Source organism: Physeter macrocephalus, unplaced genomic scaffold, assembly GCF_002837175.3.
Source record: "Physeter macrocephalus isolate SW-GA unplaced genomic scaffold, ASM283717v5 random_658, whole genome shotgun sequence".
NCBI lineage: Eukaryota > Metazoa > Chordata > Mammalia > Artiodactyla > Physeteridae > Physeter > Physeter macrocephalus.
In genome coordinates this window covers 10,625-29,779 of record NW_021145883.1, presented here as the reverse complement: position 1 = coordinate 29,779, position 19,155 = coordinate 10,625, and the positions used below count along the sequence as shown (strand labels likewise).

Sequence of the window (19,155 nt, the reverse complement as noted above, 5' to 3'; positions counted from 1 at the left end):
CAGGGACTACTTCTACAGATGGGAAAACTGAGGCACGGAGATCAAGTGTCTCACCCAAAGTCATACAGCCAGTAAAAGGGTGGAACCTATGCTTGAACCTGGTCACTGTGGCTGTATACTCACCCACATGGGAAATCAGAACAGTGCAGAAAGCCTGCCATCTCCTCCCTCACCCACCTCTGCAGCTTCTGACCAGTGACCATGAGGCAGAGAGCTGCTCGGAAGCCTGGGCAAACCTGGGGGCCCAGCTCAGGCTCAGGCCTCCCTCTCCTGGGCAGGTAATGGGCCCACACTCTCACCTGATTGGTCGTCAGCGTGAGGTCCTTGAGGGGCCACAGGTGCCTGAAATTAAAGCAAGATGGGAAGCTTTGCCAGGACCGGGGTGTGGGGTCTGAGGTCAGAGGGCAAATTCCCTGCACCTCCATGTCCCCCAGGAGGGCTGAGCAGGGGAAAGGGGCAGGGGATGCACAATGGCATCTGGGAACACTTGTGTGAAGCCCAGGCAAGAGGAGGGCAGGAGGGATTCCCTGAGAGGGCAGCCCTCCATGCACCCCCAAAACACGAGTGGGACTGGGACACAGTGAGGAGACAGAGGGGCAGTGCTGCAGGCCAGGGGACCCTCCTGGGCAAAGTCCTGGGGGTCAGGCCAGAGAGCTCAGTGCTGGAGACTGCTCCAGGGGCTCAGTGAGCTGGCCCAGGCTGGCGAGAAGTAGGGATGCCACGCAAGGCAAGTAGAGCCAATGGAGCAGGGAGGCCAGCATGGAGGAGGCGGCACTGAGGCAGCAGGAGGGGTGGGGAGGAGGGACTCTTGCAAAGCCATGGACAACCAGGTCTCTGGGCTGGTGCCTGGTCAGATATAGGAAACACTCACCACATCGGAAGGGGAAACAAGGTTTTTTGGCAGGAAGGGGAATGGGAAGCGCCATCACCTTGAGACAAAGGGAACCAGGTGTGGGAGGAGAGAGTGCGTTCATGCCCTCAACACTGGTAGTATCAATGGATCAAAGGGGCATGGAGGAGAAAGAACATTTTGATGACTGAGGGTGGAAGGGAGGCCCTGACCGACTTCTGGAACAGTCCTTGGTTTCCCCTTGAGGATCTCCCCTCTCCCACTCTCAGTCCAAGAGCTGGGAGCAGGTGACCTTGCCCCAGCCCCAGTGGTAGATATTGAGGCCAGCCTGGCCAATCTGGGCCACAGCCAACATTCAGGGGCACATTCAAGACCCCAGCCAAGCCAGGGAGGAACTTCAGAGGCTCTGCTGGAGCTGTTGGGAAGGAGACACCAGCTCCCTGTGGGGCCTGAGCTGGGAGAATATAAACCTCAAGTGGCTGGTGCCATATTTGTCACCATATGGGGGAGCCAGAGACAGCCCAACAGAGAAAGAGAGAAGTTGCTTCCTTTATCATGCAGCGGGACACCCAGATCCAGCCACACCTGAATCTAGCCACACCTTAGAACTTCATGGGTACACGAGCCAATTAACCTCCCCGCTTCTTTGCTGAAGACAATTTGGGTTTGTACCCTCTGCTACACAAGAACTCTGGCAAACGTGGCATGGTAGGGAGGCTTACTTCTGTACGTCCAGGAACTCAAGCAGCTTGGTGTCGGGGAAGAGGCTAAGGTTGGCAATGCCCTGGCTGTAGAGGCTGTCCTCCCTCTCATGAAGAAGCAAGTAGAGAGTGAAGAGCTCCGAGTAGAAGCTGGGCAGGACAAGGGGTAGCACCAATCTGTGCACCTGCAGGTCCCTGAGTGAGAGCCACCAGGACAGGTAAGGGTCAGCAGCGTGGGCGTGGGGATCTACTTGGGCTGCCCCTCAAAGAGCCCACAGAACTCATTGTCCCACCAGTGTTCCTGCCTCCAGCCTCCTCCATCCCAGAGAAAACCCTTCCCAGCCTGTTCTCAGTCATTTCACAACCAATTGTCATCTGTGACTACATCATGCTCTCACTTGACTTTGAGAACCAATATGGCAGCTGAGGCAAAATTTTGATCCCCATCTGATTGAAAGCAAAACCAGGGCCTTGATAGACCAGTGACCTGCAGCAAAGCTCTCAGCAGCCGTTCCAAGCTAGTCCAGTTCTGCCTCCTAGTTTTCTGTGCTTCCAAGGACTCAGGGGGAAGTTCTCCCTAATGTCTAACCCCATTTCCCATGCCTCCTGCAATGCAGTAACAGAAAGACCTCTCTGATCAGGATCTCTGGACCTGGAATCTGAAGGCAAATTGTAAGGTTTGGTCTTGGGGGACTGGGGAGACAGATTTAATGACCCACTTAATTCCTGCTCTGTGCGACCTCAGGCTCAGCCCCTGCCAGGCCTCAGTTTCCACATCTGTGCACAGGGAGAAGGAGGTGCCTGAGGCAGCTGCTCACCCTCCATACACCCAAGAGATGAGAGTGGGATAACATGTTTAGAACAAAGATGCATTTGATGCACTGTGGCAGTGCCCCTCCCCAGGTTGCTCAAGGAAGAGAGGTCATGGATCATTCTGATTCTTGAATGGTCAATGAACAATATTTGGTCAATAGCATGAACCCCTAACATTTCCCAAGAAACACCCTTTTTCCCTGAAGGAGGGCCCAGAAGCAAAGGTATAAGGACTCCCAGGACCCGAGCCTGGCTGCACCAGGGCAGAGAACCCCACAGACCTAATGGGGGCAGTCACCTTGTCTCTGCATCTTCATCTTCCTCTGGGGCCTGGCCCTTGCACTGTAAGGCAACCTGCAGCAGACACCTGCAGACCAAAGGGAGGGGCGGCGTGGTTGCCATCTCCCACAGAATGGGAGTCACCAAAGGCCAGGCAGGTGGGCTCCGCCCCCAGAACCATGGAGCCTGAGGCCTGCAGAGCCCAGCGGCCCAAACCCCAGCAGTGAGGAGGTTGGGAGTACAGGATGTCCGCCTGAGTGTCCTGGAACCCTAAAACAGAACTAACTGCAGCATCTAAGGTTTCAGTTTATAGTGTTTGACGAGGTCACAGCTCAGCCAGGACAGGACAGGACAGGAGATGGTGTCTGAGCCCAGGTCAGGCTCAGCTTGCAGTGGGGTTAGAGTTCTCCTGGGGTCAGGGCTAGCCCAGGGCCTGGCTGGGGCTTGGACTCTGGCTGCAGTCAGGCCTTGCTATCACCTCCCCACCCTCTAACCCCTATGCTCACCAGCTGCATATTAACCAATCCACCCTCTCTTTCTCTCTCGATCCAGACCCAAGGCAAAGGCACCCTTCCTACCCAGTGCACCAGACAGAGCTGATGCTTGGAAAGGGCAGAGCTCCCCCTACCCCCCACCCTGGGGTCACAGGGCAGTGGTTGTCCCCATGTGCCACCAAGCTCACCTGTAGGCGGCCCAGAGTTCCTGGGCGTGCTGCTTCACTTCCTCCTGCGCCAGCCCCTGCAGGTGCTTGTTGGCCCCAATGCCTGAGTATGTGGCCTGGAAGGTCAGCATCAGAGTCCGGAGCAGCTTTCCCAGGGGATGCAGAGAGTTGTTCAGGGCCTGGGCAGGTGCAAAGGCAACAAAGAGATACTCAGCACCGTGGGCTGGAGCACAGCATGCTCACACAAGACCCCACTTCTTAGATGGGAGCACCGAGGCCCTCTCAGCAAGGGCCCACAGGCAGGCCTGTCCCCTCTGGTCAGCACCCTCCCCTGGAGCCCTTACCTTCCTGAGGCACTGCTGCAGGGCCTCGGGCGCCCGGTGCTGCAGCAGCTCCTCCAGGATGTCCTCCATTCTGCCTGCGTGGTCCTCGGGGTGGGTCCTGGGGCACCACACACACACACACGTCTCTCACCCATGCCCAGGCCTGCCCCCTCTGGGAAGCCTTCCTCCCCTAGACCACTCAGAGCCCCACTGGCCCCAACACTGAGCTCTGGATGCCCTATGGGTGCACACGCCCACACATGCCTGGGCCTCACCTCTCGCAGCACAGGTACTCCTGGGACTTGCGCAGCTCCCTTGAGCTCTGCACGTGGAAGCCCAGCAGGGCCTCCTGCAGGTCTCCAGGGCAGCCAGCTTGAACAAAGTCCTGGAAGGGGCCATAGACGCCCTGCCAGCGGCTCTCCACAGGGAAGACGCCCAGGCCCAGCTGCCTGCGATGGAGGCAGTGGGGGACATGGATAGGGATGGAGCCATGCTGGGCAGGACCCTGTCCAGCCCGTGGAGAGGTGGGGATATCCAGCCTGGCCCAGAGTCAGGGCCCAGGTGGGGTGGATGGAGTGGGGATGCAGAGCGGCCTGACCTCCAAGGCTCCAGGAGGAGAAACGGGAGGCAGAGAGGGTCAGAGAGAATCTACTCCACGGTAGAGAAAAGAGACAGGGGCACACAGAGCACTGGAAAAGAAACAGAAAGAGCTAGAGAGCTGAAGGCCAAGTCCAGAGAGTGGGGTCTTGGCCTAAGAGAGACCAGGGCCCAAATCCCAGGACTCCCCCGCCACGGGACCCCGCTCTCCCTCCTACCACACCTGGGTCCTTCCTGAGCTTGATCCTGTCTCAGCCAATAGGCCTAGGGGTCTGTCCGTGTGTGTGTCTGGTGCAGTGTCTAATGGAGCACTGCTCTCCCATGTCACGCTCATAGATTTTCCTACACCTGCACCCGACCCGGGCTCACACCCCTAGGGTTTGCAATCCACTTCTAGCTCCTGCTGTCAGGGAAAAGAAACATGCAGGGACAATGTGTCAAGTAATCAACATGTGAAATGCTGGCTGGTACCATTAGAACCACCACCCACACCTCAACAGATATAGTAAGAGTCACCACTTGAACAACTGTTTTCCAAGAACTCTGTCCCCATAGGGAAGAAGTCCATCCCCTTCTCAAATACCCCACGATAGGGACAGTGATTCCACTTAGTAAGTTTCCTTCTTTAACCTGGCTGCCAGGGAACTCAGAGCCAGGCTAATGTTTGATTATAAGGCCTATCTGCACCTCCCTTTCTTGTAAGCTCAACTCACACTTTAATTTTCGCTCTTATTCTTGTTTGTTTTGTTTCATAAACTGTCTTTTACCCCTCCTAGAAAAATAGCAGGGTCTAAGCAAAGCCTACACATAGTATTTTTCTCCAGTTTTGTGGCATGTGGAGTTACCGTCACATAGCCCTTAATTCCAAGAATCTCTGACAAGGCTTATGTGACCTGAGCTCTCTGAACTCTCCAAAGAGCTAAGAGGAGGTACAGAAAAGTCGTTCTAATGAGACCTGAGTCTTTAGCGTAGAAACACAGACACACACAGACACACCCCCCAGAAAGGCTTCAGAATACAGAGGCCAGACGGTCAGTCTCTCACCTCTTGCGGGTACTGCCTGGATCTGAAGGGAGGGCAGCTGTGTCCAGCACACCCTGGATATGCAGTCCTCTCCCTGCCCCACTGCCAAAAGAGCCCTCCAGGGTGAAGCCATTAGGGAAGGTGACCTTGCCCTGAAAGCCGGGAGACAGATGCAGAGATGTCTGTCCATCTGTCTGTCCAGCTGCCCTTCCATCCCATCATGACAGGCCTCATGCCTGTCCATCCCGGGTCACAGAGGCTAGAAGCTGATGGATGGCCTTCCCACCATCCATTCAATCTGCCCCACCCCAAGGGGCTCATAATCCTCCACCCCTGCAGGAGCCCCTGCCTGTGCCCACAACCAAGGGGCTCATCTCTGAGGCAGGAAACAGCAAGGGAGACAGAGAAGGGACTCACAGGTCAGAGTGGGGAGGACCACCACTGGGTCCAGAAGTAGGCAGAGGCCTAGGGAGGACATGAGGTGTTACCAGCCTTGAGGAGGGGCAATTCCTTGTTGCATGGGACTGTCCCATTCACAGCATTCCTAGTCTCCATCAATTAGATGCCATAGTACCCGCCAGTCAAATAGTCCCCACATTTCCAAAGGCCGCAGCAGGGATACAACTGCCTTCTGTGAGGTCAGCTCAGGCAGAAACATACTGAAGGATGTTCCTCCAGGGGCACCTGCCCAAGGCACTGATGGTGGTGGTGGAGGGGGTGGATCCTTATCTTGGGGGCCAGGAGGGGACATAGCCAGGAGACCACCAGCACCCTCTGCACCCAAGGCAAGCCTACCTATCCCCTCTTGACTCACACCCGATCAAATGACATCTCCGCAGCAGGGAATGGTCACTGCACCCACCCGCTAGATGTAGTGGAGATGGGAGAGGCCCTCCCTTACCTGCTCCACCTACCCTCAGCACTGGATCCAAGCAGGGCGATAACAGACCCCAGCCAAGGTCTCAGTGGCTCTTACCTTCCCCACAAAGGTCAGGTCCCTGGTGAAGGTGCCCTCATACAAGGAGTCATCTTCAGAGAGAAGGATCCCTGGGCCCTAGGGAAGGAAGTGGGGAGGGTAGGAGCAGTGGGTTAGGAAGGGCCAGAAGACTGGCGGTGGGGAGGGGAGGTGGGCAGTGACCCAGGGGCAGAAGGGTCCTGAGCCCTGCCATACCTCCCAGGACTGCGCCTAGGTGGGATGCCAGCCCCTGGCCTTCTGAGCACTGAGCACAGGGCCCATGGACCTCGACCCTGGGTTACCTTGAACGACACCCTGGGACCTGGCTCACCTTGACCGACACCCTGGGACCTGGCTCCTCCCCTCCAGCAGCCTCCCTCAAGAAGCCTCCTGGGGGAACATTCCTTCCCACCTACAGCTCAGGAAGTACTGGGCTTTCCCTGAACCATCCCCACTTCCCTGTCACTGACCCCGGGGACAGTGGAGCTGATCATGCTCCTGTGCTGTATTGGCTGCCAGGAAGCTCAGGACCAAATGGGATACAATTCATGTTCTACTTATTTCTGAATCTATTTTATGTGCCTATTCTTACCTTTTCTTCCTCCTTCAATCCTTTCCAGGACAAAGTATAAATAAACAAACAGGCCACAATATCAGGCCAAAACCTCACTATGTGCCAAGCACCTGGCAGGGTGTGGGTGAGGCAGAAGGTGAGGGCTATGCCCAGGTGCAGGAGACCTGGGCTTGAGCCTCAGTTCTGACACTAAACAGAATGCGACATTGGGCAGGTTCTCTGACCTCTCTGAGCCTCACGTTTGTCACTTTTACACTAGGGACAATAACATGACCTCAGGGCTACTGGTAGGATCCCACGAGATCATGTTGGGAGGCTTAGCCCAGAGCTAGACACCCAGTTAGGGGTCTATAAACATGGGTAGTAGAGGCTGCTGGCCTCCTCATTACTATGCACTTCATTGTTGCTATTTTAGTGAGTCATTACGGTAAGTAGTTCACCTGAGCTGCTGATGGGAAAACTGAGGCCGGAAGGGGCAGGGACTTGGCCAAGGCCAGGGTAGGTAGGTGGCAGAACTGGATTCCTGCCCAGGTTCTGGCTCCATCCAGCATGTCGGAACCCCGCTTCCTGCCCCATCCACCCCTGACCAGTCTCAGTTCAGCTTTGGAACCCCCAGAGCAGGGAAAGGGTAGCTCAGGACACATGTGGGTCACTGCACTCACCACCATCTTGTCTGCCTGGAAGGTCGCCTGGTAGCAGACACCTGCCTGGGTGACCATGACCCCTGGGCCATGGCGCTGGTCAGCCTGCCACATGCCAATATAGCGCTCACCCCTGGGGGAGGGGAGAGTAGGGCCAGAGTTGGATCAGAATTGTTCCCATGCACCTTCTGTGTGTTCTGCTGGCGTGGGACCGGGGTGGCGGGCAGGGGTCAGATAAGGAGCAATGACACGGCCTGAATCCACTCAAGTCAGACATAGGACAGGTGAGGTAAGGACCCACAAGAGGAACAAGGGTGGAGGAGGAAGGGAGCCTGCCTGGGGGAGGGCATCCTGGCAGGCTTCCCGGGAGAGGTGGCAGGAAGGACAGATGGAGTAAGGGTGCCATTTAACATATGCAAAGTCATTGAGGTAGGAGTGTACGACAGATACGTGGGGACGGTCAGTGGTCTAAAAGGCTGGGGGGTACACAGGTGGCATGGCAGGCATGAGGTCAGAGGAGCAGGCAAGGCCTCAAATGTCAGGCCAAGGACACTGGGCTCTGTCTCAGCCCAGAGAGCCTGGAAGGGCTGTGATCCTTTGATAGGACCAGATCAGGGGGTCAGAAACTCCTCTCTGAAAGCTCAGGGAGGGGCCAGAGAGGGGGGGCTCCTGCAGTCAAGGTCGGGGTTCCTCATCCTGAGCCTCAGAACCAACCGAGGGAGTGGAAATAAAGTGAGGGGCTTCAGAGAGACTCTGGGGGACAGACCCAGACAGAATGGACCCAGTGATGACAGGGAACCCATGCCCTGAGGCATTTGGTCTGTGAGGGCCCTCTCTGCCCCTGAATCCTGGTGCGGGGCTGCAGAGCATTCACCTGTCGCTGTCCTCCTCGATGCCATAGCCACTCCTCTGGCCCCTCTCCCAGTGGCCCGTGTACCTGCAGGGCTGAGGGGTCTGCGGGGTGCTCTCAAGGACCCCAAATCCATGCCGCAGGCCTTCCTGAAAGTAGCCCTTGTACACCTCGCTGGTGCTGTACCTGGGGAGGGTCACCAATGGCTGGCCCTGCCTCCCAGAGGACGAGCCTGTCCCACGAGCCTGTCCTGCCATCAGGCCAAGGGTCACTTACTCACAGATGCCATAGCCGCACATGCTGCCTTCCCGCCAGTGGCACTTGTAACAGTCAAACTTATCCTCGGAGGCCTGGGGCACCAGGCGGATGCCAAAGCTGTCAGTGTGGGTGGGCAGGGAGGGAAGTCAGCACTGGGGCCACAGCCCTGGCCCAAGACACCTGTCACACCCCCTCCATGCCCAGGAGTGTCCCTGCTCTTCCAAGGGGCCTTCTCAGACGATGGGGAGAATCTGAGAGGTGCTGAGCCCCATCTTGTCCCCAAGGGCCCCTCAGGACACCCCATATCCACCCCAACCCCCATGCACCCTGGGAGGGCCTTCTGGCCCTGGACCACTCCCTTCATGACCTGCCCCCCTCCTCAGGCCTAGCTTCCCCTTTAGGACAGTGAGTGAAGCTGGACCACATGGCCTCCAAGTTTCTGCTTGAGGTTTGGGAATGTAGGATGGGACCAGGCTGGTGACAGTGGAGAGGGGTGGAAACCACTCCCTGCCTGCCCACCACACAGTCCCGTGTCAGCCCCAGCCTTACCCATGCTCCAGGCCCTGGCAGAAATCCCCCACATGATTCCGCCCGTCTGGCCACTTCAGGGTTCCCCTGGAACACAGTCGAGGTCCACGGGCATCAGGTCCACGGGCATCAGACCCACCAGACCTTCAACACACACAAGACTCCCAGCCAGCCTCCACGGCAGACTCTCTCCGAGGCCTCGATCCCCCTTGGACTGGACTCTCTGCCCCAACTCGGCCTTCTTCTCTGAGCTTTATGACCCCACATGGGCTCTCAGCCCTTCTCTACTCCTGGCACAATGGCCCCAGCAACCTCACAGAGTGCGTTCCACACCCAGCAGGGAGAGCTCTGGAAGCATCCAGGTTGCCTTTTTCCCTTGACCAACAGGAAGCTCAGAGCTAACCTTCAAGCTCAAGCCAAGTGCTAGTCAGTGGGGTTTCTACCATCCTTGTCTCCTCTTCTGACACAGCATGGCTTTTTCTGTGTTTTTGTTCATAAGCTTCCTCAAGCCCTTTCTGGAAGCAGGCAGGGTAACAAAAACGAGTGGAATGCCTGCAAGCGTAACCTTGGCGAGTCCTTTCTGCTTTCTGGGCCTTGGTTTCACCAGCTGTAGCACAAGTTGGGGCCACGTTCTTCAAAAGCCTATCTGCCTGTGGGGTCGTATCGACCTGCAACTGAGGCCAGGTTCACCCTAGAACCTGCCCTGAGGCCTGGGCAAAGTCATGCCAGTCTCTGGGCCTCAGCTTCTGCACCTATAAAGGGGGTGATGACACTCCCCCAGAGAATTCCTGTAAGGACTGATGAAGACAGAATGTCTGCAAAACATTTCTACCACCACCAGACAATGCTATGTAGACACTAAGGTTTTCTTCCACCCGCCTGAGAACAGAATGGTAACCGTGGGCCCTGCAGGTCGGCTTCCTGATGTCTGCCCCAAGCTTGGTAGCCTCACTGCCATCAAGACTGTATCTGGCACAAACCTACAGTGGGCCAGGTCCTGTCCAAGAGGACTTGAGAGAGACTCTGGGGGACAAACAGAATTCACCACAGTGGGTAACAGCCTTTGCTTCATGCCCCAAGGCAATGAGGTCCATAGGGGTCCTGTCTGCCCCTCAGACCCTCAGGAGGATCCCTGCCTTGCTTGGCCCAGAGCCTCGGTCACTCACTTGCCATGGGGCCTGCCCCAGTACCACTCGCCCTCATAGGTGGCCTGGCTGAAGCGGCCCTCCGCACGGAAAGTGTATGCTCCACAGCGGCAGGTGGGGGGTTCAGAAAGCTCCAGGCCCGCCCCCAGCACCGGGAAGTCCTTCTTCCCACGCAAGGTCTGGCACACAGCCTGGGTAACCTTCCACTGCCAGGCCACCTGCGGGGGGACAGGAAAACACAGGACAGGCCACTGCTGCTGGAGGCAGCCCCTCTAGGAAGCTTCCTGGGGCGGCATCAGGTATCACCCTACCCACACCCCACTCATCACTTGCGGGGACCTCCAACTGCTCCCGTGCTGCTCCCTGGGGCCTCATCCAGACCTGAATACTTGTTTGCAGCTTCGGGCCTGCCCAGAGAGGCCAAACAGAACCTTCGAACAGGCCCCAACCCTGGCTTCACAGAGAAAAACACCTGTTCTCTTCGGCATTCTGATGCCTGAGCCCAGGCTGACCCCTGACTCACTCTGACCATGACTCCAGAGGCTTGACATTCCCAACGAGCCTCCAGGGTTGTATACCTGTGCCCTCCCCTTACCCTCCTGTCGCCTTCCCTCACTCCCGACCCCACTCCCCGAATTCACAGTCCGCCCATGCTCACCCGGCACTGCGGGTCCTTGGAGCACAAAGAGAACTCTTCCTCAGGCGTGAGGAGGTGAAACATGCACCTAGACAGATGGAGCTGATGAGTAGGCCCCAGCTCTGTCCAGGAGGGTGCTGAGGGAGGGCCCAGGTCAGAGCCCTGGGGTGGGCAGGTTTCATGGGGTAGAGGGAGGGAAGGCCTGGGGTGTCACTGGATGGGGGTGGCTCACCTGTCCTGCCCAGGTTCCACCCACACCAGCTTCAGATCAAAGGTGTGGACACTGTGGCCCTGGAAGAAGATGGGGCACAGGTGGGCAAGGTGCTCACCAATTCTCTGGTCTGGCCTTGCTCCCAACACCAGCTCGCTGGCACACCACTGGGTGTCCCCAGCATGCTCAGTGCGGCACGCCCAGCACCGAGTCCCACACCACCCCTGCCGGTTCCCCATCTCCAGGGCAGCTCCTCCACCTCCCTTCCCACCCGAAGGCCTGGCCAGAAACCCAGGACCAGCCTCCCACACCCCCGACATTCTGCTCCATCAGGGCCACCAGAGTGGTCTTCTGGAAATGCAGCGTGGATCTTGTTAGCCCCTGCTGGAAACCTCTCTAAGGTCCCTACGGCTGAGCCTGACACCTGAGACCACACAGACCACTCCCCTCCACTACCCGGGCCTCCTCCAGTTTGCCACAAATTTTCCTCAGCCTGAACCTTTGCATGTGCTATTCCTTCTACTTGGAATGTCATCCCTGCTCTGAGAGGCAGTCCAAACCTCCCTTCCTCTGGAAGATTTTGCAGTGACCTTTCGCCTGGCAACAGACACGGGTGGAAGCGGCACCAGGCCCAGGCCTGAAGGGGAAGAGGAGTGTGCCAGACACGGGCCAGGACAAGAGAGGGTCCAGCACAGACAACAGGACGTGCCAAGGTCCAGAGGTGGGAAAGGACTCAGCACCTTTTGGTGACAGTATCTCGTCAGTGTACCTGGAGCACAGAGGGTGAAATCGGGAGTGGAGGGAAACTCAAATTGAATCAAAAGCCCAAAACCAGGCTTCAGGAGACAGGTTTGGATGGGCAAGTAGCATCCCTTCTAGGTCTCAGCCTCCCTATCTGCAGGGGAGTTCCAGGCGGACACTCTAGGGGGGACAGAGAAGACAGTGCTCTGGCTATCACAAGGGCAATACAAGTTCAGGGGGAACTAGGCACAGCCAAGGTTATCGGCCACATAACAAATCCCAAACCCCAGTACTGGCTCCCTCCTGACTTCTGTAATGCCGAGCCCGGGCACTGCTGCTACATGGAACTCCTCTCTAGAAGCCTTCCATGTGCCCTGAATGGCTCACGCAGCCCTCCTCAGCCACTATGGGCCACCTATGACCGTTGCCTGAGGTTCCTCTCCATTTGGAGGAAGAGAACTAGGAGTTGTCTGCCATCTGCTGAAGGACAAACTGACAACTGTCTCACTTTACAGATAAGGAAACTGAGGTGAAGACATTTAACAGGGATACCAGCTGTGGAGAGTTGAGACGGGAAGAGCCCTTCTCCACAGCCCACACTCCTTCAGGGATGGCTCCACCTGCTGCCCCCACCCTAGCACTCTGCCTTTCTGCCCCCATCACCTCCCCAGGCCCAAGTTCTCGCTCCCAGCCACATGTCTCTTTCCTACTCCTTTTTTCAACCAGACCCCAGACCCCCACTGTGACCCCAAGACCTTTGGCCAGCCCCACCCTACCTGTAGCAGGACAAGGGCATCATCAAAGAGCAGCACACGCTCTGCCCTCAGCGGGGTGACCGTCACAGGTATGTCCTGGCTGTCTTGCAAGAGTCGGTGAGCGGGGGTACAGAGCACATCCTGGTGAGGCGAGGAGGGAGGTGCAAGGCTCAGGGACCTCTGTTCTGGATGCTGCCGGCCACTCCACTGCCCGCCTCTGCCCCAGACACCTCCCCCAACACTCTGAGCATCTCCTGGAGGCTCCCAGGTCAGTGATGGGCACTGGGGCTCCAAGGTGGGGGGGGTTCATTCCTGGCTATACCCAGCAGGACAGCACAACTTCTCTTGAAGCCTTACTTTGTCCTCCTCCACCCCATCTCAGGCCACGGCCCCAGCCAAGCCCCCATCAACTCTCACCAGGGTTCTACAATCCCTGCCTCTCTCTGGCAATTCTTGTCCCCTTCACTTGTCCTCCTAATTCTCTGCACTGCGCCCCAAGCCTGTCATGCCCTGTCAGAGCACAGGGGACTTTCCCTCCTGCAAGGGCAATACAGGAAGTGACTCGGGGGTGCAATCATTCAGTGACATCCCAGGAGAGAGGGTCGGTTCTGCTGACCACTCTTCCCCAGAGCCAGACGCTCACATCCCAGCCCAGGAGGTGATCAGCAAATGGGTGAGGATGGCTGGACAGGGGAACGTCACAGACACCTGCTTTAGCCACTGCCCCCGCACCCAGGTGGGGAAGCTGAGGCATGGAGAATGCAGCAGGCAGCTCAAGCTACCCAACGGGCCCCTGCCGGGTTTCCCTCACTGCCCCTCAGGCCTCGAACTCACCCGCAGCCGGCTGCTCAGAGTGTGCCAGAGGGCCTGCGTGGCCATGGCCTGGTCCAGCTCCTGCCTCATGAAGGACTGCAAGTTCCCAAAGACGGTGGCTGCGTGCACCAACAGCTCCCGGGTGGGGTGACGCTGTAGGAGGACAGAGCAGCCGGGGCGGGGTATTATCAGAATCCTCTCCCACCCTGTGATGACTGCCCCAGCCGTGGCCTGGCCCCAGCTGGTCAGGAGGTCTGGGTCTAAGTCTAAGTTTTCCCTTTTCTCCCTGCCGGCCCCTCCTCTGGTAGTAGGAGGATGCTTCCAGGGGATTTAGGACCATTCGATGACTCCCCCAGCTGGGGCTGGGCCATGTGTCCTCACACCCAGTACATGATTCTATATCTGTTCTCTGGGTCTCTGCTGGCTCCACCAGGGCAGGGCCATGTACCTCAGATACCCCAGGGCGAGGACATGTCCCTTCAAACCCCCCAGAACGAGACCATGTCCCCAAGGCATTGCCAGGTCCTTCTCAAACCAGGGTTCCTGAGTAGGCAGGTTCCCTGAGCCAGAGGCCCATTTCTCCCATCCCTCAGCTTCCCCACGGGAGAGAGGCCTGATAACCAGCAATTTCCCCCCACTCCCCGTCACCCCTGCTACCTACCTCCCCGACAGTGTCCCCGAGGCTCAGCAGGAGGAGCACGTACTGATGCACGTGATGGGTGAGGGGCTGGCGGAGAGCCTGGACCAGCGCTGTGCCCACCGAGCCCTCTGAGCTCATGCCCGACAGGAGCTGCTGCAGCACCTTCCGCTGGCCCTGCCAGTACTCGCTGAGTGGAGGGAGGGCCACACCCCTTCACTCTCCCCTCCTCTGTTCCCACACCTGCCACCATTGCCCCCTTGCCCTGGCTAATCCCCCAGATCCCAGGACCAGTCCCAGACCCCAAACCTCTCTCCCATCAGAAAAAGAGTGGCTGAGTGACCCTCTTGGAGATTTGGTAGCAGTATCTCAGAGATTAAAGCCCACCCTGAGTAGCAGTTAGGAATGCTTCCCCGCCCCAGGGTCACTCCCGTTAGCTGGTATATGGATTCTGCTCACAACCTCACTAGGCTTCCCTCCCTCTCTTCGGTGTGGATCAGCGTGTAATTGCTAGAGCCAGGATTGCTCAGGATGAGTCCCGGGCCGTGACACTCACTGCTCTGGGGACGTGGCTTCCCCAAGCCCTCCCTCCCAGACACCCCCAACTCAGAGGCCCACTGCAGCACTCCGTGCTCACCTCCTCCTCTTTACTGCCTTCTGAAAGGCCTGCACTGCCACGCAGCTTGTGTAGGACTCGATGTACCTGTAGGTAGCACAGCGGACACCCAGCAAGCCCAACCCTCAGCTCCAGACCCAAGCCCCTGCCCTTCTGGTGTCCCCAGATCCCACCCCCTGAGTGGCTGCAGCCCTGAGGGCCTGGCTCTGGGCACTGGTGACCTTGAGTCTTAACTGACCCAACTAGACAATTCTAACTCCAAGTCTCTTTTCCCTGGGAGGCCACCAGGCTCAGATCTGGGGTGCCTGAGCCTGCCACCAGGCTGACACCCAAACCCAGGGCTGAATCCAAACCTCTGCCAAAGCCCTGACCCAGGCGAATTCCAGCCCCAGCCCCGCCTCGGCCATCTTACTCCAGGTGGACTTGCAAGACACGGTCAGCGCAGTGCAGCAGCAGCAGGGATTCCAGACTGATGGAGTCCGGGTGGCGCAGCCTCTCCTGCAGGGAGTGCAGGCTTTCCTCCGTCACCTCCCACAGCTGCTGGGAGCTCCTGTGCAGCTGCTGCAGGAGCTGTAGGCACTCTCTGCCCCAGGGATCTGAGGGCTCTGGAGCTGGGACAGGGGCACAGCACACTGTGAGGGGAACAGGGCCGCTCCGCCTTCCAGGGAGCACGCAGAGGCCCTGGGTGGTCACCCGAGGGGCAGCAGCACCCCTAGCCCTGGAGCTGCAGCTAGGGTCCCACATCCCTGGGGTCCTTGGGACAGAACTGGAAGCCCATGTGCCCCCTTGAGCTCAGCAAGGGATGGGCAGGCTACAGCAGTGGGCAGCACCCTGTGGATTCAACAGGGGCATGTGTCCACCTCCACACTAAACAGGAACAGCACTGATGACCTAGGGCCACCAAGTACAAGAATTCCCCCTGAGTTTCAGAGCTTCCTCAGGTCCAGAATGTGGAGTCCATAGGGTCCTGTAGTCTCCTACCATTCACAGATGCACCAACAGAGCCCCCAAGAGGAAGGCACCTGCCCAAGGTCACTTCGTAAACCGGGCATCCTGCCTTCCAGTCATGCCCTGGGTGAAAGCAAGATGAGAATTCAGGCAGAGAATCCAGGCCTGTGCCCTGGGAGAGATGGAACATCGTCTCCATTCACAGCAGGTCTGGGCTAGAATGGGGTTCACAGCCTGGTTCCCTGGGGTCCCTTTGAGAAGGAAGCAGCCAGCAACTGGGGGTGAGGGCCCTGGACCCATTCGAAGACACCCACACCAAATGTCACTGCTCCCATTTGCAGCTGAGAAAGCTGCAGCTCAGAAGGTCCAACAAGGGAGGACTCCTGTCCCTAGGACAGTTCCTGCATCCCCCACCCTCCCCTCAACTCACCGGCCTCCAGAAGGGGCTGGAGGACAAAGCTGTTGATGCGTGCGAGTGTGGCTGAGAAGACCTCCTCCAGCCGCAGCAGGGCTGCCTCTTCAGGGCTGCACATGGCCAGGGTGCCAGACTCACGGCCTGAGAACCAAGCACAGATTAGAGCGAACAGCAGCCATGGGAGCAGGGTGCCCTCTCAGGCCATATGCCCAAAAGCAAGGCCCATGACCACCCTACCTCAGAACTGAGCAAGGAGCCCAGGTCACCCCAAAGGGGAGTTTCTGAACAGGCCAGTGACCCCCGCTCATGCCCCACTTGGGCCCAGCTGAGGGGAGCCTGAAGGAGTGGGAAAGAGGGCTCAGAACTGCCAAGGGAAGCATCTATTTTTTACCCAAAAGGCAGATGCTCCTCAAACCCTCTGGCCTGCCCATTCCTCTGCTCAAACACCCACCATGGCTCCCAAGGGCTCAGAGTAACATCTAGTAGTGCTCCGACCTAGCCCTCTCTCCACTGACTCTCTGGAAACAAGGACATACTTTCGGAGGAGCACAGCCTTTATCTCAAGGCCATGGCTCACGACCCCCTGTCACCCAATAGGGCTATGTAGGAGAGGTCTGGGGGAAGTGGGAAATTTCCCGCTGGAGCCATGAAGGATGGGCAAGAAATAAAGAGGCAGAGAGGAGGACAAGGCATGCAAGTGGGGGAACCATGAGAGCAAAGGCTCATGGGCATGAAGGCCCAGGCTCTGCAGGTGGCCCACCAAGAGCTGCCTGAGTGGCTAACAGAGGAGCCATGGAGGGCCTCAGAGTGGGGGAGTGATGGGATTCAAAGTCAGACTTGGGGACACGGACTTCGTGACAGTTGCAGAGGAGATGATTCCAAGCCATGAGAGGGTGAGGTGAGTGTGGGCAGGAGCCAGACACTTCATGCCCACCTGCAACCTGCAGGATGGGTTCTACTCCAGACGTGGGGGCCATGGGGGTTGGCAGGTCTTTGGACCTCCTGCCCTGGAGAGCAGGACCCTCCAAGAAAGCAGGATCACCTGAGGACGCAGCCTCCTGACTGGAGGGAGGGGGAGCAAGGGGCCTGGGTTCAAACCCACCCCCATAGCCAGGCTGCATCCTCCAATCAGACACAGCCCTCTCCTACCAGACCTGGCAAAGGAGGTCATCTGCCCAGATTACATGACTGTACGTCTCAGGGTTGAGAATTAGAGAGTCTTTTAACCCCCAGACCCTCAGACTCAGCCTGTCTCCGACTCTGACACTCTGAGGCTGAGTTGGTTGACCTGGGTGGGGCTGTAGACATAATATGAGGCAATACAGACAGACCCAAAGGACCAAATGGGAAGGGGTCTCATCCCTCCTCACCCAACCCCAAAGACACCAAAGGGCATTCCAGGCCCCTGACAGAGCCTACAATTCCCAGGGAATTGGCTCTGGGGCAGAGTGAGACAAGTGCCTCAGAACTCTGGCCAAGGGCCCAGGCCCAGGCATTCCTGCCCCACCTTTCCTGCTGTTGTTGCTTCAGGAGGGTGAGGCCTTGGGAGGGAGAAGCAGGAAGGAGAAATGGCTGGACACCCAACTGCAGGCTTCTCTTTCTGCTGGCCCCCTGCAGCAGCCCCAGACCCCTGTGAAGGACTGGGGGAGGGTTGCTCCAAGTCAGCTCAGACATACCAGGACAACACAGCCAAGGAGTCAGGGGTACAGCAAGTGCGGCCTGGGCCCATCTGACCCTCACCCATATCTCCAGAAACTGGTGGAATGGAAAGACCCTTTGGGAAGTGACCTTTCCACCCTCAGCTGGCAGTCTGTCGGGGTCTGAGCTGAGAGGTGAGGACACCAGCTAAAGGTGGAGCGGGGAGGGTGCAGCCAGGATGGGAGGTACAGACTAGGAACCAGATCAGGGTGAGCTGGGGACCTGCAGCAGATAACTCACTGTTGGGAGGCCTTGCACATCAGATCCCCGACATTTACCTGGGGCCCACCCCAACCAATGCCACACCCAGGGCGCTCCTCTCCCCCTTAGGCTTCCTCCCTTTGCCCCCATGGGGCTGGCAGAAGCTCCCCTACCCTGGACCCATGGCTCACACCTCAGCAGCTCCCACAGGACCCCCTTCTGACCTCTGCCCAGCTATTTGGCCCTGGCCATGCCCCAGCTTATCCAGAGCCCTGCTCTTCTCTGGGCTTCAATCACCTCCTCTGTGAAATGAAGGTCTGACTAAATCACAGCTTTTCAAATTATTTTAGTCCTCCCTAGAAAGGATAAACCAGTGGAGGGGAGCTCCTCTGGGTATGGCGACCTGCTCTTCAGTCTCCCTTATCTCTCAATGCCGCCTGGGGCCCCTGAGGATGAGTCTTTCCGACACAAACTGGCAACACTACTCTGGAACCCTTCCAGGTCTGTGGCCCCAAAAGGATCTCTAACCCTAGGAAACCGAGTCACACTGCCCAGAGGAAAGGCCAGAGGTTAAGCATGGCTGGTGAGACGGTGGGTAGGGAGAAGACTGCCGTTGAGGGTAGACATCTGGTCTGGTGGTCCCGAGAGCCTCTGCTCCCAGGCTAGGGAGTTCTGGAGCTTCATCCCGAAGGCAATGAGGAGAGTGTGAGGACAGGGGCCAGGCCAGGCGTGAGTGTGCCTGAGTGTGTATGTTGGCGAGGGAGGAGGAAGAGGTGCTGAACCTAACACCAAAGGGGCCCGGCAGGAGTCTCCCCTTTCAAACCCCAGTCCCACCTCCAACCCACTCCTCTCTGGTTAAGGGCATGGCCTCATTACCCTCTCACTCCATCCAGCTCTAAGGTTCCTTAGTAGCAGACTGCACATGATGTACATATGGGGAAACTGAGGCCCAGAAAGGAATGGGAGGGCCCCGAGACACTAACTATAGAGCATGTACAGGGCTCAGACCCAGGCCTCTGGCTCCCAGTCCCACCAAGCTCACCTGAAAGGCTGGGCGACTCACCTTAGGGCACACAGCAAGTACCTAGGCTTCCCAGGCAGCCTTCATGTTCACCACGGGGCGGGGTGAAGACAGACTGGCTAGTCTTGGCGTGTCCAGGTGAGTCAGCTGCCAGTCCCCGTGGCAATCTAACAAGCAGCCAGACCTGCGCTAGTCTCTCTCTCTCTCTCTCTCTCTCTCTCTCTCCCTCCCTCTCCCTCCCTCTCCCTCCCTCCCTCCCTCTCC

General features: G+C 57.9%; 1 protein-coding gene across 16 annotated transcripts in view; it reads right to left on the bottom strand.

Moving 5' to 3' along the window:
* The window catches only part of ALS2CL (ALS2 C-terminal like), a 32,421-nt gene that overhangs the window by 11,891 nt on the left and 1,375 nt on the right, over positions 1 to 19,155 (bottom strand). For 12 of the 16 annotated variants that reach the window (XR_008616736.1, XR_008616737.1, XR_008616735.1 and 9 more), the window contains exons 3-25: positions 18,934 to 19,058; positions 15,987 to 16,112; positions 15,590 to 15,679; positions 15,021 to 15,219; positions 14,630 to 14,695; positions 14,017 to 14,182; positions 13,377 to 13,508; positions 12,564 to 12,683; positions 11,068 to 11,126; positions 10,857 to 10,923; positions 10,220 to 10,416; positions 9,075 to 9,140; positions 8,544 to 8,642; positions 8,292 to 8,453; positions 7,439 to 7,550; positions 6,224 to 6,301; positions 5,269 to 5,399; positions 3,903 to 4,076; positions 3,649 to 3,745; positions 3,326 to 3,483; positions 2,663 to 2,731; positions 1,573 to 1,746; positions 300 to 342 (exon numbers count right to left, since the gene is read on the bottom strand). Coding sequence is in view for 11 of the 16 variants with exons in the window: in XM_055083161.1 (XP_054939136.1) it covers positions 300 to 342; positions 1,573 to 1,746; positions 2,663 to 2,731; positions 3,326 to 3,483; positions 3,649 to 3,745; positions 3,903 to 4,076; positions 5,269 to 5,399; positions 6,224 to 6,301; positions 7,439 to 7,550; positions 8,292 to 8,453; positions 8,544 to 8,642; positions 9,075 to 9,140; positions 10,220 to 10,416; positions 10,857 to 10,923; positions 11,068 to 11,126; positions 12,564 to 12,683; positions 13,377 to 13,508; positions 14,017 to 14,182; positions 14,630 to 14,695; positions 15,021 to 15,219; positions 15,590 to 15,679; positions 15,987 to 16,089 (2,562 nt within the window). In the remaining 5 variants the exon portion in view is untranslated. Of the gene's footprint in view, positions 1 to 299; positions 343 to 871; positions 930 to 1,572; positions 1,747 to 2,662; positions 2,732 to 3,325; positions 3,484 to 3,648; positions 3,746 to 3,902; positions 4,077 to 5,268; positions 5,400 to 6,223; positions 6,302 to 7,438; positions 7,551 to 8,291; positions 8,454 to 8,543; positions 8,643 to 9,074; positions 9,141 to 10,219; positions 10,417 to 10,856; positions 10,924 to 11,067; positions 11,127 to 12,563; positions 12,684 to 13,376; positions 13,509 to 14,016; positions 14,183 to 14,629; positions 14,696 to 15,020; positions 15,220 to 15,589; positions 15,680 to 15,986; positions 16,113 to 18,933; positions 19,059 to 19,155 lie in introns of those variants that run through there. The other 4 variants (XR_008616738.1, XM_055083165.1, XM_028485890.2 and 1 more) reach the window with 4 other exon arrangements.